The sequence below is a fragment of the Antechinus flavipes genome, chromosome 2 (assembly GCF_016432865.1).
Source record: "Antechinus flavipes isolate AdamAnt ecotype Samford, QLD, Australia chromosome 2, AdamAnt_v2, whole genome shotgun sequence".
NCBI classification, from domain to species: Eukaryota; Metazoa; Chordata; class Mammalia; order Dasyuromorphia; family Dasyuridae; genus Antechinus; species Antechinus flavipes.
This window is the reverse complement of record NC_067399.1, coordinates 510,604,333-510,630,885: the sequence shown is the minus strand read 5'-3', so window position 1 is coordinate 510,630,885 and position 26,553 is coordinate 510,604,333. Positions and strand designations below refer to the sequence as shown.

Below are 26,553 nucleotides of genomic sequence, written 5' to 3'. Positions count from 1 at the left end.
ATCTCTGAAAACAGATTATTTGTATCCTCAGCATTTAGAACAGTGCTTGTCACATAGTAGGTGCTAATAATAATAATATATTTTTATTCAGCCAGTCACTAAATAACCTGTTATACTACTAGAGAATCTGAACCACATCAATTCAGCATGATTTTTATACATGAAATCAGAAAAAAAAATTGCAGATAATTGCCATATATGTATAGATCTTTTTTGGAAAGTAAAGGAGTTAGTGGGATTGTTTTCATTATGTATTCAAAGGAGATAAGAAGTATCACTTTAGTTAATGAGACACTTAACAAGATTCATGATAAGGTAGGCAAAAGAAACCTTTATGTAGATAATGCCAACTTATAAAACATATAAACTGAAACAGTAATTTCAATGTGAAGCACAATATCAAATGTGTAAGACAGGAAAAAAGTTTAAAAAGTCAAGATCAAAAAAAGAAAAAGAAAAAAGACGACTCAGAAGTCTAACACTTGCACTGTATGAAAGCACTATTCAAGAAGAAAATGGAAAGTTGCAAGATATGGCAAGATCCAATATCACAAAAAAATGAAAATGACTAATCCATGAGAGAATGGAAACTAACAATTGACAGAAAATGGAACAGATATGCTTTTGTTTCTACAGCAATCTATTCTCACCAATGACAGTATTAACATATTTAAACTACTTCAGAACTTGACATATTAAAAGAGAAAGGGAAGTTAAGAAGAGAGGGGCTCAATCAAGTACACATAAGGACAAAGCCCTCTGGAGGTGATACAGTAATGTATGCAAAATATTCAAGATTCAAAATAAGCTTTATTTTTAACAAGTATCTGCTAATGTGCAAAGCAATACAGACACAAAACAAAAATGAAAGTCTCTGATTTCAAGGAGTTTTCGAAAACGAAAGAGGGTCCAACTGAAAGAAGGCAGCAATTAATGCCCACAGGCTACTTTATATTATCAGAATCTTTACAAAAAAATATTTAATTGATGCCTTTTGTTTCTTAGATCATCAGAGTATCTACCAAGTATCCTCTGTCCATCTCCTAGCTAAGAGCCTGTTTTTTTAAAAGAGGATTTTTAAGATTTAAGAGTATTTTTAAGAGAAAAAAAAAGCCAGCACAACTGATCAATACATTGAGAAAATCCAACAGCATGTACAATGTGTAACACCTTTGGACTTTTCACCTCTTAGCAAGTTGGCATTTTTTTCTCAAGTCTTTTCATCTGAGTCCCATTTGATTTATTTTTGATTTTTTGGTGCATAGTTGTTCTTTCCATTTACATTATTAAAGTTATTATATATATTCTTTTCTTGGCACCATTTACTTCACTGAGCATCAGTTCATAAAGATCTTTCCCTATATTCCTTTACAGCATATTATAATATTTTAATATTTACATATCACAATTTATTTAGATATTCCCCAAACAATTTGGATCTTATTTTACTTTGTTCCCAATTCTTAACAATCACAAAAAGTGCTTCTATAAGTATTTTGGAGTTTATAGAAATCTACAAAATCTTTATAAAAATGATCTACAGGGGTGATCAACAGGATAGCAAAACAGTTACCTTCCATAAGCATCTTTGACTATAAGACTTCAAATAAAAGAAATGTGTTAAATGTGATTAAAAATTGAATTCCACAAAATAGAATTCTCACCATCTCCCTCCCTACATACACACACACACACACACACACACACACACACACACACAAACTCTAGAATCCCTTTCCTCTACAACTCCAAGCAAAAAGTGCATATCAAAGAAAGCACAAGCAAATTACAAGTTCTATGACTAGGAATCCTAAAATATTTCACAACTATAGTAAAATCAACAAGAAACAGCAGCCCTTCTTTCTGCCCACTCCCATGAAGAGGAGGAGGGATCAGATAGGTCAAACTGTGCCATATCCAATGATACAACCACCACAAGCTGGAAGGGAGAAGTGTCGGGCAAAGTCAGTTGACCTCTACCCTGGACTAACCTCAGCAATCCCTATATCCTCCAATGCAAAGAGATAGCCCAAGTTCTAATATCCATCTTCAAGGATCAGTACACCAGTAAATAGGTAGGAGCAAAAAGATATGTAACTGAAGCATCAGCCCTGAAGTCGGGAGAATCCGAGTTCAAATCTGATCTCATACTTAACACTTCCTAGCTGTGTGACCTTGGGCAAGTCACTTTAACCCCAATTGCCGCAGCCAAAAAAAAAAAAAAAAAAAAAGAATAAGTAACCGGAGGGAAGAGAGGAAGGAAAAAAAAAAGTCCAGCATATGAGTAATAGAAAGGATACTAAAGTTTTGGAAAGAATGAATAAAAATGAAAATTCATTAAACAAGTAGTATAGCATAGAGAAAAATGAACCAACCAATAGTTCTTGTTAAGAGACAGAAATTTTATTCCCTTCCATTTATTCTTTGACCCAACCATATTACCTACTTGCTGTTTCCTTTCACTGCCTGAATGATTTCCATGATCTAATTCAAGCCAACCATACTACCTATTTGCTGTTACTTGAATATGACACTTCATCTTCCAAATAGACCTTTCAATGCCTGAATGATTTCCATGACCCAATTCAAGATTCAGCTAAAATCCCACCTTATAAAGCTTATCCCAATACCAATACTAGTTCCTTCTAAGATACAGATACATACACACACACACACACACACACACACACACACACACACACAAAACCCCTTCCCAACACATTATGAATCCTTTGAGGGGAGGGACCAGGTTTTGCCTTCCGTTATGGAAAGCTAGCATGTTACTTGGCATACAGTGAGAATTTAAATGACAGAATCCTTTTAACTGCCCCAAGATCATAAAATGATCAATCAAGCATCATTTTATTAAGCACCAATTCTTTTTATATATTAATACTGAGATCACAAAGAAAAGTGAAATAATCATTGTCCTCAAGGACCTTACCACAGAAAAAAATTACAGAATGATTCAAAATACAAGTAAAATTCATTTAAAAAAATTATTAATATACAAGTATCCTTGATGAAAATAAGAAAACAGTACACCAAACTTTTACAAACAAAACAAAATGACAAAAAAAAAAACAACCTTCTACAACAGATTATATCTTCACAATTATACAACTGATTCAATAAAAACACAAAATCCCACTTTTGCTATAAGGAAACTGTGAACCGAATAGGTGACTTGATACTGCAATGTTGGTTAAGTAGCTAAGATTCAACCCTTGTTTCTCAGTCCTAATTCAGTTCTCTGCATCAGTAATGTCAAACAACAAAAATATTTTAGCTGGCTTTACAAATGACAAATTAACATTTCCCAATTACATTCTAATTTAATTTGGACAGCTCTCAGAAGTTCTGTATGGAATGCAGTTTATAGTAAGCAATTATGACACCTCTATACAAGAGATGTTTCCAATATTTACCAAATAGTTAGCATATATCCAGTGTAAAAACTGTAGCATCAGCTGAAAAAAAAATTAAAAAAAAAAAAAAACAACTTAATGACAAAATTCATATAGCACTTTGGGATTTACAAAGTTGTGGTTATCAATCAACAAGTATTTATTAAATGCGAGTAAGTGCTACACACTGTGATGGGAACAGAAAAACAAAAATGAAAGTCTCTTCCTCTTCCAGTAACTGGGGAACTTGAGAGTCATCTATTGTAATGTTATACATCCTTTTTCAGTGTGTCTGTGTAGTCTTACTATTATTAACCAGTAAATAATTTTTTTAAATTTAGTTTTAGGGCCATTTATCTAGTTTATCTCAATCTCATTAAATCTGAACCCTACCACTAGAGTCACTGTGCACAAATATAGCCTGGACATGGAACACAAATATAGCTGAAATAAAATAAATGCAAAGTAATGGCAGTAAAGGACACTAGAAGTTGGGGCAATCAGTAAAAGCCTCACTTGGGAGGATACTGGAGCTAAAACTGTGAAGAAAATTAAGAATTCTAAGAGGTAAAAAAAAGAAAGAATGCATGCTAGATGTAGAGAAAACTTGAAAAAAGGCATAGAAACAACAAAAAAAGAATGTCATGTCATTAAAGTTTAATTTGAAAATAGGACAAAAATGGTAAATAGTAGTAAATAAATTTTGAATTATAAAGATCATGATTAAATAATGTTATAATTATTTTGGCAAAAGAAACAGCAAAATCTGCTAAAGGATTAAAAGGATGTAAGAGGGACAATTAAATGGTGCAAAGGAGAGAGCACTAGGCTTGAAGAAAGGAGGACCTGAGTTCAAATCCTGACACGATGCTTCCTAGCTCTGTGACCCTGGGCAAGTCACTTAATCCCAACTGCCTTGCAAAAAAACAAAAAATGTAAGAGACAAAAAAAAAAATTAAGAGAGAAAAAAAAAAAAGAATTGAAATGATATACCAAAGATTTAAGTCTTTTTGACTACGTAGGTAAATCAATGCTTTTTTGTGAGAGGGACTTGTAGAGTAGGAGACCATATGAATGGAAATGAGGGAGGGAAGATACAAAGGCCAAGAGGTAAAATATACCTATCAAGTTCATAATTGAATAATGAAAGAATTCCTAAAGCCTACTGGGAAGAGGACAGACTGTGGTCAGTCAGTCAATAAATGTTTATTAAGTGCCTACTATGTTCCAGGCACTGTGCTAGTGCTAGGAATACAAATCCAAATGATAGTCCTTGTTTTCACAGAACTCACAATGTAATGTGGAAAGACAACACACACACACACACACACGCACAGCTTAGGGGACTGAGAAGCCTGAAGGAAGGTGGATAACTCTTAGTATGGACATGATGTAATCTTGTCCAAAGGAGTCTAGGAACATGACAGAATGTATTTCAAAGAAGTGAGGATGGGTGGGAAATGAAAAGATAGCTGGTCTGAAATCCCTCTTTAAATGAAGGACCGGGAGATTCTGCCCCCCCAAATAGAAGGAAAGAGAAAGAGATACTGAGGATACTGATGAGGTGTGAGTGCCAAAGTTAATGTTGAAGTTTCTTGATGATGAGACTCTTGCACTTATGACAGAGTCCAATAATGGAAAATTCTGATTACATAAAATGGAAAAATTTTGTTCCTAACACAGTTAAAATTAGAAGGGAAACAACTAAGAATAATCTTTGCAGTTAAAGTCAAATAAAGATCTCTCAGGCACAAAGTTTAAGAACCATTCCCCAATGGCTAATAAATGGTCAAATTAAATGTGAACATATAATTTTCAAAGAAATAAATCTAAGCTACCAATAACCAGATAAAAATGTATAACTAAAAAGATTGTTAAAAGACTATGGCTAAAATAATTAAGAAATCTCAATGGGAACATAATGGATATATATATTTCTCAGCAGCATGAGGCACCTTTTTACAAAAGCAGCCTATGTGCTAAAGTCAAATTTGAACTCAGGCAGATGAGTCTTTGACTCCAGGTCTGATACTCTGAGCCATCTAGCTGCCAGGCACTACGAAGGAAACAAGCAGAAGTAACTTACATTCTAATTGTGGAACAGACAAAATGTAAATAAATAGGTGTAAACAAGGTATATATAGTATAGAAGGAAGATGACTTTAGAAAAAAATGTTTAAGTGGCTAAGCGAGATTTATACCATGAAAGCTTTGCAAGGAAGGCTAAACATTGTGATAGGAAACTAGGTGGCAAAGTGAACAGTGCTGGGCATGGAGTCAGAGGACTTATCTTCCCAAGTTCAAATTTGGCTCTTCAGACATGTACTAGAATCCAGCATCTAACCAAAAAACCCTAAATGGGGTCAAAAAGAGTCAGACATAGTTGAAACAAATGAACAACAAAGATTAGGCATGATTTCATTAGTTTGAGGAACTCTCAGGAAGAGCTAGTCAGTCAATAAACATTTATTAAATAACTTCCACTACCAGCTATGATATTAAGTCAGGAGATATAAAGATAAAAATGAACAAGTAAAAGAAATACAAAAGGTTGGGAAGAGGAAAAAGAGAGGAGTATATAAAAACATGAAGGAAAAAAAAAAACTTTCTATTATTTCCAGGCCACACCTCTGGGGCTTCATAGTCTTAGAAAAATGAGAGAAACTGAGAGGTAGAGATCTGCTCAAAGCCACACAGCCAGGAGGAATCAGAGATAAGACTTGAAAACCCAAAATCTTCCTATCTTCAAGGTTAACTCTGTCTATAGACCTAAGTTGTCTTTCTGGCTAAACACTAAGAAAACAATTATCAAAATTAATCATATTTTTAAAATACCAAAATACAAGATTTTATTAACAGAATACAGGAAAAGGCTTTAACAAAGTCCAACATACATTTGTGCTAAAAATCTAAAAAGAAGGGAGGTGGGCCCTTTTTAAAGGCCTATAAAACCAAGCATTAGCTTTATTTAGTTTCCCCAATAAAAAATAGGAGTAAAAATGTCCCCTTTTCCCCAATGTTATTTGACAAGTTTTAGAAATGCTAGCAATAATATAATAGTAAAACAAGAGAAAAAAGTTAAAGGCATGAACATCAAGAGGAAAGTCTTATTTGCTGAAGACATGGTTTACTTAGAAAACACTAATTAATCAGTAACTAAACCAATAAAGTCTCAACAAATTAAGTTCAGTAAAGTAGTTGGACACAAAATAATTTTTTATATTAAGAGCATTATATAGCAATTTTATATACATATATATGTGTGCATATATATGTGTGTGCATATACACACACACACACACACACACACACACGCACACACACATATTATATAGCAATAAGGAAACCTAGGAGAACCTGACTGAAAGGAAAATATTTTCAAGTAATTGCAAAGTTCATAAAATATATCTAAGAATTGATGTACTAAGATACATCCAAAACGTGTAATTGCCAATTACAAAATTTTCTTCAAATAAAGAAAGAAGAAACTTAAAACGTGACACCCGTAGACAGAGAGCTGGCCTCAAAGACAAAGACCCAAGTTCAAGTCCCATCTTTGACACATATTAAGTGATCCTGGACAAGTCACTTAACTTCTCAGTATTATGGGCAACTCTCTGAAACAATAAGATACAAAGGTATGGCTTTCCTTAGTAGACGTTCTCTCACATATGGTTTCCTCATAACAACGAAATTATGGGGCTGATTTTATATCTTTTAAAAAGTCTTGAGGGATAGTCATTGTTGCCAATAGTAAAAATAATATTTACATTAACTTACAGATTTAGCATTATCCTAATCTACCAAGGAAATTATTTTATAGGGCTAGACAAAATAACAACACAGAGAAAAGAAAAGTGTGTAGAAAAAAATAGTAATGAAGGGAAGACAGTTATGGGTTATGAATTAAGACATTTCTGGTGTGTGATTTAGTTTTGCTGAAGGGATTTTTTTTTTCTCTTATTCTTTCTTATAAAAGATAGTTTTTTTGACAATGGGGGAAGAGAAGGGTTTATTGGGAAATGTAGGTAACATAAAAACAATAGATATCAATAAAAATTTATTTGAAAGAGAAATAATGAATATAACTGAGAATATAATTGAGATAACTTGAAATTTAAGTGAAAGAATTTTTTAAAATACAACTGAGTGCTATATAATTTTACTGATCTTATACCCAAATAATCTAAGTTATGAATTACCTTATTTAATTGAAACACTAAAAAGTGAGAGAAAGAAAAGAGATGCCCTATGGATGTGGAACATTACAAATAGTCAGATTCAGCAACAACAGTACTGTTGAACTAATGTACTTAAGTAACCAACTGCTTCTAAAACAACTATTATTGAAAACTTCAAAGTATGAGAATCAAAAAAGCATTTGACTGCTACAACAATACACATCCTTAAAGAGTCTTCTCCAAAAAGGACTCTCAAACACATTAAGATCATAGAAGAATTCCTGATAATTATAACCACAATGATAACAGGTTCAATAAGCTGATTAACATCAAATGAAGAGTCAAAATGGAACAAGAATCCCTATAAAAAGAAGTTTTCTGATAGTTTATTACAAATAACACTGCACCAATTTCATCAAGCTCCAGAATTCATGGATAGTTCTTATTTACATTTACAGTCACAGAATCTTAATATTTCACAGTAGACTATTTTACTCAAATCTAGAAATCAACCCAGGAAAAAACAAGGATGTGGAATGCTTTGAGGGCAATCAATCAACAAGTCTTTATTAAGAGCTACTATATGCCAAGCATTGTTTTGAGTGCTGAAGATACAAAAATCACACAGTAATAAAAAAAAAATAACAATATTTATGTAGTATCTGTTATGTGGAAGGTACTGTGCTTTAGTTTTTAATTATTATCTCATTTGATTCTTACAACAACCCTGGGAAGTATCCATTATCCCCCTTTTACAAGTGAAAAAACAAATTAAACAAAGGTTAAGTGACTTTAAATGACCTGATCAACATCATACAAGTAGTGTTTAAGACTGGACTTATACTTACAAGATTTGTATTTTTGTCTTTCTGAATCCAGGCCTAGTGCTCTATCCATTGTGGTACTCACAATGAGTATACATTCTAATGCCTAAACTATGATATTCAGCTGGATAGTTGATCCACTAATTTAGTCCATCAGTACATGGGAGATACCATAAATGATTTTATTTGCAGAATTCTACAATATCAGTAATTCTAAATTTTTCTTAACATAAAAATTTTATTTTTAACATCAATATTCTATTTGCAAGACTTTCTAAGAACAGATTCAAAAATATTCAAAAAAAATCATCTAAGATCCTCATGAGACCAACCAAAAAGATTCATGTTTACTTCCAAGATTTATGAAATAATCTGGATTATTTGTGGATTATGAAATAATCTGGACAGCCTATAGAGTTTATATATTTGTATATGGGACAATGTAAATAGGTGTATCCAGAATTAATATGAACCACAAAGCACGCTATGTTTTCAACAAACCAAAAGTTTCTTTAATAATCCTAAAGTTTTTCCAGAAATAAAAGTCCATTCAATGGTCTAATAGGGAAAAATAAGATAAAAAAGAAATGCTGTTGTTCATATGTTAAAACTGACAGCTCAAGTGCTTCACTAAGATTCTTGTGACATCAGGAAAAAGTGAAGCATAGTGGGTCTATTGAGTCACAAAGGATAATCAGATATAAACGGGTTGCAACCTACATTTCTGGAGAAACATCCAAAATGATGAATTCATGAATCTGAATATCTGAGTATTTTTTCTTAAGGATTTTATATGGCTACTAATCATGGAACATAAGCTCAAAAGAATCAAAACTTGGTGGTAAATAGGCCTACTAATAAGGATTTATTAGAAAATAAATAGATAACAAGAAAAGATAACAAGAAAAAATTATAAGCAAGACTTTTTGTAGTGGCAAGGAACTAGAAACTGTGAAGATGCCCATCAGTTAGAGAATGGCTGGATAAATTATGGTATATAAAGGTAATGGAATTTTATTGTTCTATACAAAATGATGAGCCTGGAGAGACTTACATGAACTGATGCTAAATGAAGTAAGTAGAATCAAGAGATCATGGTACACAGCAACAACAAAATTATGTGATGATCAACTATGATGGATTTGGCTCTTTTCAACAATGAGTTGATTCAGGCCAATTCCAATAGATTTGTGATGGAGAGAGCCATCTGCATCTAGAGGGAAGACTATGAGGACTGAGTGTAGATTACAACATAGTATTTTCACCTTTTTTGTTGTTGTTTGCTTGCTTTTTGTTTTCTCTTTTTTTCTTTTTTGAGATGATTTTTCTTGTGCAGCATAATTGTGGAAATATATACAGAAGAATTGGACTTGTTTAACATATATTGGATTATTTGCCATCTAGGGGAGTGCATGAGGTGAAGGAAAAAAAAAATTGGAACACAAGGTTTTGCAAGGATGAATGTTGAAAACTATCTCTACATATATTTTGGAAATAAAAAGCTATTTTTAAAAAATTATAGACAGAAAGGGAGATAGCCTAGTCATACAATGAAAGAAAGGAACAACAGTTGGCAGCATAAATGTTACAGTGATACCCAGGAAATGTTTAAAAAAAAAAAATCAAGAGGAAGGATAGCAATGCAAATTATGTAGCCTGAGAATGGAACATTTTTGGAAGAAAAAATTTCACCAGGCAATAGGACAACGGTGGTTTGCAATAAGCATTCTTGAAATCCAAAACCACTCATTCTGGAGTACTTCAATGATCCAATACATCTGTGATCTTACTAATAAGGTCAACAATGCAGATTACAACTCATCCATGCCTTCCATCCTGGATGACTCAGATGTTTTCCTATAAATCTGCTAGGGGAGATGTGTTAAGGGCTTTCCTCTTTTTCTCTTGATACTACATGGTTTTCTCTTAGTCTATGCAATCAACCCATGTTTTATTCTAATCATCAATTTCTTTGATAATATTCTATAATCTACTTTTCATGCAGAATTTTTGGTCTCTTACTATCCATATATTTCTTCATTGCCCCTGAGATTAAAATGCAACTTCACTCCTATTTTACTACTACAGTACTTAAAATACCAGAATTTTCTGCCTGCCCTCTAGGTTATTATGTTTTACATAGTTTTAAAATGTTTTCCATAGTCATTCACACCCACTGAAATGTTTTCCATAGTCATTCACTTTTAGAGAATGATACACAGAAATCTGAACTCTGGTGATATTCATATTTTATATGCTTTAAGTCCTGTATTACAAAATAAACCTTCACTCAGATTTATCAAGATTATTTCTCTCATACTTAAGTCATTATTATAATTTTCCCTCATATAGGGAACACAAATACAATTAAAAATAAATTATTTTTTTAAATCTCATCAAAACAATTTCAGAAATTCAAAGAGAAAAAAAATAAAGTGGTGAATTCTGGGGGCAGAAAGACAGACTTACAGATAGTCAGAGTCTTCAGGGTGCAGGTAATACCTGTTGCAAGCTTCTGGTGGTAGCTGAACTGGAGACTGCATATCTACTTGGCCAGAAGTACCCGGGCTTGACATGAAACTTCGTTTAGTTGCATTGGAAATAGGAATGGGAGGGCGGCTGCTTTTTTGATGCAAAACTGTTTTAGCTGCAGAAATATTACATTATTTTAAATGAATAAATATATTAAGAAAATACTATAAAATAAAATGGACTACATAAAAATGTTTCTGATTTAAATCTATCTTCTCTTTGAAAGAGAGAATACCTATGTACATAATTTTAGCAACAAAGACCTAATATAAAAAATAAAGATAATACTTTCTACAGCAGAAGAGTAACAGAGAATAATTCTGACAACAAATTAAACTTGACTAGCACACTTTAATCTTGATTTTTTTTAAATTTCATATACTCAAATTCCTCTAGAACTCTGTCAAAAGTAGAAAATATGACATATCTTCATGTAAATATATACATTTTAGGAATCATTCTACAGTTCATTCCAAATCTTCTTTCCAAAGTCAAAGAATCAAGTATTCTATTTGCTTTTTACTGCCAGATGTAAAATAAGTTTGGTCCAATAGGAAATCTCAAGATTTAAAAAAACTCTAATCAACACCTAATGAGTGAAATAATAGATGAATTTTGAAAAACACTGACTACCTGCCAAGTACTGTGCTAAGCACTAAGGACACAAACAGAAAAGGCCCATAAAGAATTTATCTGCAGGATAGAAGGAAGGATTAAAAATATTAATACTAAAGTGATAGGACAAATATACAGAGGTCTTTAGGATGCATTAGGAAGACAGATGTCAGTATCTAGGAATCTAAAGAGCACAGTCAGACCCTATGCTCTCTATACTCTGAGCAAGAGATTCTTAAAAACTTAATGTTTCTCTACTTCAGTTATATGATTAAGTAACAAGACAGGTACAATTAGAAATTGTAGATTTGAGTAAAGTGGGTAATTCAAAAGCCAAAGTCCCCTTAAAAAAAATTAAAGTAAAGGAAGGAGAAAGAAAGGCAAAGAAAGGCCTTGGGTGATGACCACTGAGAGAAATCAGTAGGAAAAACAGCAAAGATAATAGTGAAAAACAAAAATTAACTTAAGAATATAAGTCATTCAAAGAGACCTAACTCAGTTTCAATTGATCAATGATGGACAGAAGCAGCTACACCCAAAGATAGAACACTGGGAAATGAATGTATACTATTTGCATTTTTGTTTTTCTTCCTGGGTTATTTTTACCTTCTGAATCCAATTCTCCCTGTACAACAAGAGAACTGTTCAGTTCTGCATACATATATTGTATCTAGAATATACTACAACATATTTAACATATATAGGACTGCTTGCCATCTAGGGGAGGAGGTGGAGGGAGGGAGGGGAAAAATCGGAACAGAGGTGAGTGCAAGGGATAATGTTGTAAAAAATTATCCTGGCATGGAAAAAGTTATTATAAAATAAATTTTTAAAAAATTTAAAAAAATAATATAAGTCATTTTATGTGGCATGGGTATATAAGAGTACACAAATTGTTATAGAAAAGTCAAGTGGGATAGGCAAAAATCCAGTGTATCTGGTCAAACGCCAATTGTAACTTTGACAGAGCAATAGAAGATCAAGCAAATGAAGTGACTGGTCACAGTAAAGCAACTCTGAAAGAAACCACTCAAAATGCCTGCTGGCAAGAGGTGGGGGGGAGGGCGGTTAAGGGAAACCCCACCAAAGCTCAAATCAATTTATTTTACAGAAAAGTGAAAATTTTGGCAAAGTAATTTCACTTTGGATTATGCTTTGGGAAAAAATAAGACTTCCAAAACAACAGACTTAAGCAATCATCACAAGGCACAGCCTTGTTTGAACAATAAATAAAGTTTAAATAACCTCACCTGGAACAGGTTCACAAAAAAAAGTAGCAGTCTTACCAAAAGACCTATGATGAAAAAGGTTAGTAATCTATTAGAGTCTTTTCTTATATTTATCAAAAGTTAAATCACTTACCATCTTTTACTTCTTGAACATCCCTTGGTTGTACGAAATCTGGCTTTACATTCTCAAACCACCAGAACAATTCCGCAATGAAAACCATAAGATTTGGCTTAAAGAATAAAATAAGAATAAAGCAAGTGATTTGTTTGAAAAGTAAGTACTTTCCTAATATAACTAACTGTATTTAATATATTTTTGTACTAAATTTTTACCTTTAGTACTAAAGGAGCATACAGCATGTCTTCTAAGGTGAGATAAAAGCATTTGTTTAGGTATTCATTTGAAAATTCTCTCAGAAGTTGAATATTGTATAAACTGTCAGCTATTGATGTTACTTCCTTCAAACATATATCTGATGGGTAAAAATACAACTGAAATTTATTACAAAGAAAAAGTTCTGTTTCACAATATATTTCAATTATGCAACTATTAGTGAGTTATGATGTGAAAAATATTAGTGACAGAGGCAATGTGAGTAAGATTATAACATTATCAACAATTTTTACAGTAACAGTAAAACTTCTCTAAAACAAAGTACACCTTCCAAACTTTATTCTATCTTTTAGAAACAGCTTGATAGGGGAAAAGGCACACATAGGGAACATGATAATTTAGAATATCAATGTTAATGTTAATAATATTTAAAATTATTGGTGAGAAGACTAACATTTTCCAAAATGAAGATGAAAACTTATTTTCCATTAATCATCTTCAATGTTTTAAAGAAATTAGTCCATAAAATTTAAAGTGTCTTATATCCATTTCCTAAATAAATGCCAATTCTTTTTTATGCATTTTTTAAATGGAGAAAGCAAAGAATGCTTTAGTCTCTTCAAGTATACTCAATGATGACTAAAAAATTATTCTTAAAGATAGATGAACATAAGAGAATAAAATCTATGACAATGGAAGAGTTGACAAAGAGGATGGCTAAAAAAAATTGTTACATGTCAAAATAAAAATCAGAAACAACTTTTCTTTCTTCTTCCAAGTGCATTAAAAACAAAATTCACTTTGATAACAATATGAACAAATTGTGAGAAAGAAAATATGCCAAATCAAAAGAGATTTTATTTTAGTTAAAAACAAGGTCATTTCAAAGGCTGCTTAAGATTTTAAAGATTATAAATTAGTTTAACACAGACCAAATTTATAGCATACTAATTCTAACTGCTTTATTTTTAATTTTTAAGAAATCAAAGGACTATTACATAGAAAGTAAACTATTATCATTAGACTCTCTAAGATGGGAATTTTTGAATGGCTTGTTTTTTTTCTCAAATAGAAATACTACTTTTAAAAAAAATGACAACAAATTTTTAGAAATTATCCAAAACTTTGTTTCTACACTGATTTTTCTATTAAGAGACTAAAAGAAATCCAAATAACTAAAGGAAGCCTATATAAAAGGACTTATAAAAGTCTAATCCTTTTGGGAAACATGTCTAGCCTCTAGTTTCGGCACTTCAGTCAAATCTTTTCAGAAAATAGTCTTTTCACTCAACAAAAATGCTAATCAAAAGTAAAGCAAAATACTCATATAACTAAATCTAGATCTAATGCATTTAATTTGCTTAAGGAAAAATTATTCTTTATTTACCGTCCAATTTCATTTGTTCTGGACAATAATAATGTATCACAGCTAAAAGAGCAGCACCATCACTGCCATCTTTCATTAGATCTTCCAGCACTGGAAAGTATGGTAATTGTCTACTTGAAAGATGTTCTCGTCGATATCGAACCTATGATCAAGAGAAAGAAAATCTGATTCAACATATGAAGATGTTTTAAGACATTATAAAAGTTATAATCTTCTATGCAATTTACATTTTCTACATTGTTTAAAATCAATTAGTATTATCCATAATACTAGACCTACTACCAAACCTTGAGGCTAACTTTTAAAAAGCTATTGAAATGTGCACAAAATAAAAAATGTAAAAACAGCATTTCAGTCCAAATTACTTAAAACCTTATCTCCTTTAAAAAGCTTTTATATTAAAAAATGCTAATAAAATATAAACTATTCTTTTCCTGAATTAGCAACAAATATAAGCATTACTATATATTATGAAAAGAATTTTAAACATAATGGAATGTGTTTTTTTTAATTAAGTATAAGTACAACTAAAGAGCAGACAATTGAATCCATGGAAGACTACTATATAAAACAATTTTTAAGTTTTGATGCAGTTGCATTAAAAAGAAAATTTTGGTTAGTTACAATACATCAACAACTAAGAAACTGTTTGAAACCCAACTACAACAGACATATAAGGTAAATTAAATTTGTGAGGAGAAAAAAGCGTACTGATTATTTAAGTTTAATCTAAAAACTAAGAAGTATTTTACTTAGAATCTCATGTGACCCACAATTCAACAATATCTAATTTTAAAATTATATTGCTTCTCCTAATCAATTTTCTTCTGTACTTCAAATTGCAAGCAAACTCAAGCTATCCAATAAAAATCATGAATTTTCAAGAAAAGTACAGATGAAACCAAAAAAAGAATAGTACTTGGTAAGAAATAAATTTTCATAATTAGCTCTAAATCACACAAAAAAGTACAATACAAATGTTATGAGAAACATTTATATTCTAAAGTTTCATGTATTTTGGACCACAAATCTGCATTTTAATACAAATTATAACTTACTTTTCCTAATTTGAAACTATAATGTAATGTGAATCATACCATACTATATGAGCATAGTCCACAACATGCAGTAGTATGAAATAGCATGCATCAAATCAGGCTTACACAAAAAAATGAGACACATATATATGATGGTGATTAAACAAACTCATGCAGCAACTCAAAAGTAGCTGAAAAGCTATCCTCTAAGAAAGGATAAGATGTGAATATTAAATCACCCATGATGTTAGTAGTTTAAGGAATCTGTTTAAATAAATAAATAATATAGTAATGTATGTTTTTTTTTAATCCTCTAGGTTTTTTGTAAATTAACATAAAACATTTACGCCTACCAAATTTTGCTAGGAATTTTTTCTGCTTTTTACAGATTTTATAATTTTTCCCTAATTACATGCAAAAACAATTTTTAACATCCTTTCTTTAAATTATGAGTTCTAAACTCTCCCTCTTTTCCCACTTTTTAAAAAGGCAAGCAATTCATTAATCAATGTTTAAAACATACCTAATTACCACTAACTATCATTATCATCATTGTTATTTAGCTGATGAAATGAAATCTTAGGTATAGGTATATCTTCATGTTTTCAATTCATAGGTAATCTTTATTTGAAATCTTATTTCTTTAAGGTCTATAATTCTAATATATTCACTGTTTGCAAATCTTTGGCTCTGAGGATTTAAGAAAATAGGAAAGATATTACCCCAACAAGCAAGAATAAATACTACTGCTAATGTAAATGATGTAAAACATATAAAATATACATTGGCATTTAATTTCTATTTACAAATTTTAAAATAATTTGGAACAAATATAAACATTGTTTTACATTGTTTAAAAGCAATTAGTTACCCATACTAGACCTCCTGAGTAAAAGGAATAGGAAGCAGTCCCCAAGCTATAAGGTGTTATAATGTTCATTTTAAATTCAGATATTGGGAACTCTGAGATCTGATCACTTTAGCAGAAATAAGTCTTTCCTTCCTCTGAATTCCTATAGCATGTATCTGTGTTCCCCATCTACAATGTTATTTTTACTATAATTACTTGTATACGAGATTAGTTCCCTAAGTAGATTTTAAGCTCCTCAAAGCCAAAGATTTTATCTGAAAATCAATATGGGAGAAAAAGGATTGCCCATATATTTCTGGCCATAAACCCTAACATAGAAATATTATTCTTCAATATAAAAATATTACTCTCTTTTACTATAAAATACAGTAGTCAACATCTACTTGATATTGTTGATATACATCAACAAAGTCATGTATAAAATGGAAAACCACAAAGTGGATCCAGGATTGGTTGAATGAACAGACTCCAAAAGTAGTAGGTATCAATTCCTTAATCTGAACTTAGAAGCAAATCTTCAGAGGTCCTCCTACCTATTTAAAATTTTATCAATGACTGAGGTAGAAGCTTAGATGGCATGCTTGCCAAATATATATATGACATTAATAAAATAATAAACTGGATGGCACAAGTCAGGATCCAAAAAGATTTCAGCAGACTAGAACATTGGGTCAAATCTAAGATAAAATTAACAGGGACAAATGTAAAATCTTATACTTGGGTTCCAAAAATCAAATTCCAAAGTACAAAATGGGAGAAGCATGGCTAAATAGCATATTGTCTGAAAAAAAGATTCAGTTTTTACTGGATTCCAATCTCAGTCAACGTGTGATAAAGCAGCCAAAAGCACCTTTTGGTTAAGAGAAGTTTAGTGTCTAAAAGATACTATATGTGGATGGCTTAAATTTGTAATGTCTGACCTCAAATGGCAGAACTAGGAATGATAGGCAGAGGTTTCAGAGAAGCAGATTTAGGCATGGCATAAGGAAAAACTCCTTAATCAAAGCTATGCAAAAATAGAACAGGATATCCTTCATCAAAGGATAGAAAAGTTTTTCTAATATAGGAGATCCCCTCCAACTCTGATATTCTAGAACTTAAAAAGTCATCTTTTTAAGATCTACTCTGCTCTACATATGTTGTATATTCAATAATTGTTCAAATAAATTTTCTCACAGAAGTGTCATAAGTAATTGCTAGCTATTTCTAGCATCTTGGCAAAGGTGAATTCCTAGTTATCAAATCTTAAAAGACAAATGATGGTAAAGCTAAATAAAACACAGACGAAGGACGTAATCAAAGATTTCAAAATTCTAAAGTGAAAAAAAATCTTCTCTATAAACTAACAATGACTATTTTACTACTCAATATTTTAAAAGAATGACATTTTTGTAACTAGATAAATTTATTATTTACATCCAGTGAATGAAATCCAAATTGGAAAACAATATGGAAGATGACAAAAAAGAAAACAAATTATAAAGCAGAAAAAATCATATAGAAGAATTCAAAATTCTTCAATTTGCTGTCTTAGCCTCTTCAATTTACAGCTTAATGGTATGCATCCCTCCAATTTTCAGATGATTATTTAGCCTATTACTGTAGTGTTACTGAAAAAGTGTTCATAAAAACAAACAGCCTAAAAAAATAACAAATATAAAATTCAGCATTCTCAAACAAAATATAACTTGTAACTCACACAATTATTTTATGCAGTAGACATTCGTATTATAGAAGCTAAATTTTACTCTAAAGCAGATTATGAACAAGTAAATAAATTTTCATAGATTTATCTGTTAAATAGTTTTTAATAAAAGCAGCAATTTATATTTAAAAAGCCATGGAAATCTGTATGGTGACTGGTGTAAAAGTAGTTCACTTACAGGTACTAATTTCCAATACCATTTGGAAGGAGACTGCTCAGGAAGGCAAGGAAAGGAAGGTAGGAAAGGAAAGGAATATCAGCAGATCAAGTAATGATATTTGAATGCACTTAAGAGGAGCAAGGCACACTTTGTATATTACCACAACCAAGACAAAATTGTTAAATTTTTGATTGAAAGACTATTATGAGTTAAAAGCAATATTAGAAAACTTCAGTTTAAAAACTAAAAGTTAAAAATAATTTAAGCCTTTGAAAATCCAATAATTGCTATTTTATCGTAGCAAATTTTTAAATTTAAAAGGCAAAGCCCAGTCTAGATGTATTTTTTTATCTGAGTCTTTCAATATGCATAGTATTTTAACTTAAGACTAGAAGAGCTGTTTTTAAATACAAGAAAAACTGAGGCACATTTCCATTTTAAGTAAGGACATTACATTCTCTAATAACCAAAGTGTAGAAGTGCATTATAACCAATATATACAGATAAGGAAAAGAAGAGGAGGGAACAAAGGGTAGGGTCACATACACTATTATTCAGTTCAATAGAATTCCCTTACTCTTTGAACCTCCTCCCTCCACACCCATGCCTAATTCCTGATACAGAAACATATATGTTTAATAAAGAAATGGGATACATCAAATATGTCCATTTCTCTCTCAGTCATCTCAAAATTCTGAATTTTCATTCTTTGTCCTCCCCCCCACCCTCCCACCTTCCACAGTACTCTTACCTTATGGTTCTACCTTTCTGACCAAGGTGTGTAAAACCTTGTAACCTCATCATTCCCTCAATTAACCTATTAACTTCTGTTGATTCTTTCTCCATAATTATCTTCCATCCATGCCCCACTGTATACTCCCACTATAATCACTGATCAAAGTTTTTATCTCTTCCGACCTAAGTATGTACAATAAAGATCACTATAACGGTCATTCCACCCTCTATTTCTAATTTATCCTCCATACAGTTAATCACATAATCTTACTTATTCCTAACTGCTTTAATCATGTCACTTCTTTACTCACAAATTTTAAGTGATTCCCCACTAAAAGCTAAGCTCCTAAATCTAACACTTAGGGATCCTTTCATTTCAGACTGAGGCAGGTTGGTGGTTTAATGGATATCTAGAGCTGAACCTGGAGTCAGGAAGACTTGAAATCAAACCCGGCCTCAGACTCAACTGTGTGATCCTGGGCAAATCACTTAATATCTATTTGCCTTAATAAACTGGACAAGAAAATAGCAAGCCACTCCAGTATTTTTGCCAAGAAAACCTCATGGTCAGTATGGTTTACAGGGTCAGAGAAAGTCAGACATGACTGAAATACTCAACAATAAATTTCTGACTTCCGTCTATCTTCCTTATTTTTTACTACTTCAAACCATGCTCTCTTATTACCCTTTCCCATCTTCATGCCTTTGCTCCCACTATGTACTGTGTGGAATGTATTTCCTCCCACAATAAATTTCTATCCCTTCTAACCATCCATTCCCATATTCCCTCCTTACTTTCTTAGAAGTCCACAGTTCAGGTACTATAACCTCCACAAGGCTTGCCTAATATCCACTCATCATACATATAAACAATTAAAATAGGTATCTACATCCTCTAATTTATCATAATTTATTTGACCTCGCCTTTCCATTTACGACAATCTTCCTTTTTATCAGTTACCTATGTATGTATCTCTTCCCCCAAAAGTTTGAAAGCTCTATAAGACAGAATTTATATCATTTCTATCTTTTTACCTCTAGTTTACTGCATGTAAAGGACCCTTAATTCTTTATTGAATTTCCCTGAATTCAGCAATTTCAACAGCTTATATTTAGTGAACTGAAGCAAATAGTAGCAGACAAGTAACCACTATCAGAAAGATTAAAGGTTTTTCATCTGGGGTTGCATTAAATTGTGTTTGACAATGATTCCAAACGAAAAAGTTTCCAGAAGTTAAATATAGCCTTTTATTACCTTTTGATGAGCAGGGCTCTCTAATAGCTGTTGCTTTAATTTTACCTCTTTCTCTGTTATCTCCCTCATTTTCAGATTTACCTAAAATAGCGAAAAGGAAAATATATAATATACAAATGCCTTTAGATGCTATAATCAGTATCTTTGCCTACCTAGAGATATTTAGAATTTAACATTTCATTTATTCTTAATACACAGCTCTTAAACCCTAGTACTATTTATTGAACAATTTTACAATCAAGGGGATCATTAAGAGTGAGTGACAATTTTCCTTTAAAGATAAAAAGTTATTTTTTTTTGTCCTTTAATATAGTGTAATAATTTCTATTCATACATTATAAAGCAACAATTAATGCTACTAGTTCTAAGATATATGTATAATTAAAAGGTATAGTTATCAGGACAAAAAATTTTTTTCTCTCCCCCATAAGGGAGGACATATTTAGTTCTAGTTCTCTTAATTTTAAATAAGCATTATTTACCTGAACAACTGGCTCTCGATTCACTGTAAACATTCTAATTACCTAGAGACATTAAAATGGCTTTAAAGTCCTCACCTTATTAATCCAAAAAACCATGGCATCCTCCAGATCATAAGGAAGTTCTTTTGAGGCACTGAATGTAGAAAAGCGTTTGACACTGGCAACTACTTTTTCAATGCTGATCATTTCTATAGTGTAGGCCGTCATTAAAGCATCAATCATAGCCATATGTGAACTCTAGGAAATAAATATGTATAGAATAGATAGTCACAATCTCATTCAAAACTATAAATCTCTTATGGTGCTCCAATCTAGCATTTTCTCAAATTCAGAATTGACAAAAGAATTTGAATCTTTCTGCTTAAAAATGCTATGCTCATATTTCTTCTATCCTGTTTTGTTTGAAATTTTAGGCTACAGGCTTATTAAAAACAAGGGAGGTATGCTCACGTGGAAGATACCGAGTATATGACCACGCTACCCTTTTTTAAAATTATATCCCACACGTTTACAAAATACCAGGGACCAAGCAATCATCCACAAAATTTGTAGACAAGAAAATCATCAATATAGTCAAAAGTAAAAAAATATAACACATATATTCAAGTGGAGCCCAGCAATGTCGTAGAAATCAGGATTATTTTTGCTGAACACAAAGGGAAAGTAACATTGGATTAGTATAATGATTTCCTTTAGAATAAAAATACTTCAAAAATACATTCATTTGACAAACTGGTAGTCAACGAAGACACATTTCTAAGATGTTTGCCTCAAACCTGCTTGACTTAATGTGCCTAAAGTAAATCACATCTTTCTTGAACTTTCTTACACAGGATTCACCACCAAGATTAAAAAAGGCTTAAAATGAATCACTGCTGTTTTTCCATTATGTAAAAAGAATACCCAAACTTTAATTTTAAACTTACTAAAAAAAACTTTTTTTGTGCAAATCCAAATTTCTATTATCTTATTTAATACTTATTTAATGTTTACATTACATTTTACTTGAATTTTGGAAGTTGCTGATGAGCTGCTGACTTAACTAAATTACTTTTTATTCACTTAGCCAAAATATGCAGAGGCAGCTGCACAATGCAGGTATACGATGTAAAAGTCAATCCTGTTTTAAGAGATCAAAATATTAAAGAGAAAAATTCAGTGCATTTCAATTCAGATCACCATAGCCCAAGGGAATATTATCCCCTAAAAACACAAAATAGCCTAAATTCAAAAAATGTTTTAAATCCTGCTACTACTCACCATTTTTATAGGTGCACAACTGAGGTCAGATTCAGTCACTGGTGTGTCATCACTCTCTATTACATAAATTCCTTTCCGAGACAAAGCTTGAACAACAGACTGATGTCCCTTTAAAGCTGCTACCTGGTCACCTTTCAAAATAAGGCTACAGACCCGACAATATAACTCACTGGACAGCAAAAGCTTGATAACAGGTGGTTTAATATGCTCCTGTTCATACTGATCTATGTAAAATGGGTCTTTTAGATCTTCTGGAATGTTATCTGAAACAAGGAAAATAATGAAAAAGTAAATGTACACAATAAACAAATAAGAAAAATCTCATATATCTGCTCATTTTAAATAAATGAAGTAAAAGTATCAGTTAAATTACTGTAATCAATCATGGAATTATAATTATAATTTTAAGTGACTAACAGCATAAAATATAATTGGGTTTTTAAATGATTTTCTTACAAAGAGGATTTTGAGAAAAACACTAGTGCTAACAAAGTTAATGCTTATTTTCACTAATGCTCTAAAAATAAATTTATATTAAACATATTACATATCTATATTAATTATTATTATATTATAGTATATTATGTTTTATATGTTATATTGTAATACAATGATCATACAACATAATATATTAATATATAATCATTAAATATTTAATCTAAATATATAATATATAAAATAAATTATAATTTAAAAATTTTAAATAAATTATATTAAATATCATTACTGAAAAATATAGAAAAAGGACTAGCAAGATAGTGAAAAGTAAATGGCTCTCAGCATAATTTCCTCCACAAAGAATTCTTTACCTATCCTTACATTTTCCCCTTAATTCATTCCCACTGGCCAAATCACCACAACCAAGAGAGCCCTACCATCTTATCTGTAGTTTTTTTAGCCAGCTAACTCTGGAAATGCATTGTCAATCTCATCATCAATGGATATCCTAGAAAGTATACTGTCAAGATAAGTGAACTTAATCACACAGTATTCAAAACTTCTTCAATTGTTATCCATGTATGGATGGTATGGTGCTGGCTGGGAGAACACTTTTTTTTTTTTTTTTTTTCTTTTTGGCATTAACCGTTAGGTTAAAATTAGCACAAGCAGAAAATCAATCCAAAATTTGTTGTATCTCAGTTTCAGAGGCCACATTGAGTATACAATTAAGTGTGAACAAAAAAATAATGATACACTAACTCTTTCTCTACTTTAGGATTGGTTTGTAGACTTTTCAAATTAAATAATTTACCATCAATGTACTGAGTAGAAAAAATTGAACTTCAAAAAGTCCCTCCATGGGGAAAAAAAAATAGCTATTTATATGGAGTGTTCAGAACTCATAGAACAAAATCAGTAGCTGCTTAGCACAGTACCTGGCACATAGTGAGTACTTAATAAGTGCTCTATTATTTATCTATCTACCTGAGTAATTATTTCCAAAAAAAAAAAGAAGAAGAAGAAGAAGAAGAAGAAGAAGAAGAAGAAGAAGAAGAAGAAGAAGAAGAAGAAGAAGAAGAAGAAGAAATAAAGTGAGGATCTGACAAGCAAATACTTCAAACACCACAAGAAAAATAAATGAATATAGTTAACAAAACCAAGCATTGAAATCAATACCACCATATTTCTGCTGCAAAATTATTATTTTTTATTTCATAACAGAGGCCAAGGCCAAAGAAGAAAAAGAGCTCCATGTAGAAACAAAAGATTCTAAGCAACTAAAGATTAAAAGCAGAGTTGTGAAAAAAATTAGATAGGGAAAAAAAAAGAATTAGATAGAAAAGAGGGAAAACTAGGTATTACAAAAACTAAATCCATGTTCCCTCATAAGAAAATCAAATGGGGGAGAGAAAAGGAGAGGCTCCAACACGGCAAAGTTTGAAATTATTCAAAGAGCTTAGCAACTTCAATCCAGCCTCCCACTTTTCTACTACACAATTTTGGCCCCAACTCATTGTACACTTGCATTGTTTGTCCAAATACATAAGACAAGTTCTACAAGTTGTTTGTCCACCCACATATACTACCATGGACAATATTTTTCAAGCATTCTTCACTTAAGATTTTTTTGTGTGTGATTATTTAGACAAAGTTATTGAATGATTATGAATCTCACTGATATAGCTCTGTAATGTTCTAGGACTTGACAGAATCATTACAATGTCTTTCACAAATAATATGTGAATAATTCTTATCTGACTAGGTCTTTATACTAGATTCCCTTCACAAACAGTGGTGAAAATCTTTGCAGAGAATACATCTTCTTGTATATCTCACTTGGTATTAATAATCAAGAGTACTCACGATCTCTGATTATCAAAATTATCTCTATTGTCACATCTTTCAAGGAATTTTACCCAATGATTTTATAAACAGGAGACACCTTACTTTTGCCATTATATGAAACAACTGAATAGATGGAAGAAACAAATCTAATTATTAGAACCTTTAATGTGAATATGTTAAATTATTCAATATAAAGAAAGTAAAAATAATGAGCAAGAAAAAAATCTGCTGTATGCAAGAAACATTTATAAAATAACAAAAATACAAAATGAAAAGAGCTAGAACAAATTTTCCCAAAATTCAAGTGTTTCAGGCAATCCCAAGTGTTAGTCATATATCATGAGGCAAAAATAAAAATTCACAATGTCAACACAAGTACAAAACTACATAGTACATTTTTAGAGCAGCTAAGTGGTGTAGATAGCCTATTGGGTCTGGAGTCAGGTAGATTCTTCTTCCTGACTTCAAATCTTTGACATGGCAAACCTTTCCAGCATCTTCACCAAGAAAAACTCCAAATAGGGTCACAAAAAGTAAGACATGGTTGAAATTACTAAACAACATATTATATTTTAAGACTATATAACCAATAAGTATTGTTGTTAAATATGTTCATTAAATAATGTAAATCTAAATCCATAAAAGGAAAAGTTGCTGAAAAAACCTAGAAATTCATATAGAAAAAATTCACATATAAAATATATAAAATTCATATAGAAAATACACAGAAAATATACAGAAATTCATTTTATATACAAGGAAATTAAGACTGAAAAATTACTAACATGGTGCTTTCAAATAAAACATACTATATTAATAACTATTTAGTTGATATATGTTTCAATAAAAAAATTAAAAGTTACAATACCCAAATTTAATATGGAATTATATCTAAAAATAGAAATCTTACACACGAAAGTAAAAAAAAATTGGGAGGGAGGGAAGGTTAGGCAATTGGGCTAAGCAAATTGATGCTGTGCCCAAGCGTCACACAATTAGAAAGAGTTAAATGTCTGAGGCCACATTTGAACTCAGCTCCTCCTGACTCTAGAACCAGTGCTCTACTGACTACACCATTTAGCTGCCCAACTAAAGTAAAATCTTAAGAAACTTTCTTTGCCTATTTCCCAAGACTGAATTTTAGAACCAGTGCTCTACTGACTGCACCATTTAGTTGCCCGACTAAAGTAAAATCTTAAGAAACTTTCTTTGCCTATTTCCCAAGACTGAATTTTTGCTACACTATATTGTACTTAGCAACATTATTTCTGTATATTTTTGATGTGCCTTACTTTCACTGAAATACATTATAACTCATGACATTATTACATTAAATAAACATATCTTTAATGTTTTATAGCATTTGGGTTATATTTCAAATTGACATCGCTTTTGTCGTCCTTTTATGATAAAATTACCTCAAAGGAGTAAGGGAATAACTATATAGACAGCAGTACAAGACAAGTGGTCTCAAAAGTGGTGTTAACATTTTAAGTGCAGCCAGTACCAAAAGCCAATAGAGAGGAAATCTTTTTTCACTGTATTTATCTCCAACAATAGGTTTCAATTTTTGTAAGACTGAGATTCTGACTACCTTAGGAAGTAATGTTTTTATGGGGGGAAAAAGTGGATTTAATAAATCATTAATAACATTACTTAAAGAATAAAAGTATTTTTACCATTCAAATATAAAGTATCAAAATTTAAAATCATTGATGATGATGATGATGAAACAATGATGAATAACATAGCATTTAAGGATTACAATAATGACAACAATCAGAAGATTGCCCCCATTTTATAGATAAGGAAATTGAGTTAATAGTTGAGTATTTTTTTCCTATCATCATATAGATATTAAGTGTCCAAAGTGGGATATAAAAAAGGAAAAGAACCCATTTGTACAAAAATATTTAAAGCAGCATTTTTTGCAGTGACAAAGAATTGGAAAATAAAAGGATGCTCATAAACTGGGGCTAAGTTATATGAACATAATGGAACACTTTTGAGCTCTAAGAAATAGTGAAGGGGATTGTTTCAGAAAACCTGGGAAGAATTATATCAATTGATACAAAGTGTACAGAATTAAGAGAACACTTTCTACAGTAATAGTAATATTGTATAGATATTAAACTTTGAAAAACTTAGTATCTCTGACCACAATCCCAAAGGACTCATAATGAAACATTCTATCCATATCTAAATAGAGAACTGATGGATTTAAAGTGCAAATTAGAACACATTTTCTTCTTA

The 26,553-nt window shown here is 31.3% G+C and overlaps 1 protein-coding gene across 3 annotated transcripts in view; it reads right to left on the bottom strand.

The window, feature by feature from the left end:
- Positions 1 to 26,553, bottom strand: part of CAMSAP1 (calmodulin regulated spectrin associated protein 1) — a 65,937-nt gene that overhangs the window by 12,799 nt on the left and 26,585 nt on the right. For 2 of the 3 annotated variants that reach the window (XM_051980353.1, XM_051980351.1), the window contains exons 3-10: positions 22,015 to 22,277; positions 20,830 to 20,991; positions 20,273 to 20,353; positions 18,301 to 18,333; positions 14,510 to 14,651; positions 13,122 to 13,261; positions 12,922 to 13,018; positions 10,882 to 11,059 (exon numbers count right to left, since the gene is read on the bottom strand). In XM_051980353.1, coding sequence (XP_051836313.1) covers positions 10,882 to 11,059; positions 12,922 to 13,018; positions 13,122 to 13,261; positions 14,510 to 14,651; positions 18,301 to 18,333; positions 20,273 to 20,353; positions 20,830 to 20,991; positions 22,015 to 22,277 — 1,096 coding nt within the window. The remainder of the gene's footprint in view (positions 1 to 10,881; positions 11,060 to 12,921; positions 13,019 to 13,121; positions 13,262 to 14,509; positions 14,652 to 18,300; positions 18,334 to 20,272; positions 20,354 to 20,829; positions 20,992 to 22,014; positions 22,278 to 26,553) is intronic. The other variant, XM_051980352.1, reaches the window with a different exon arrangement.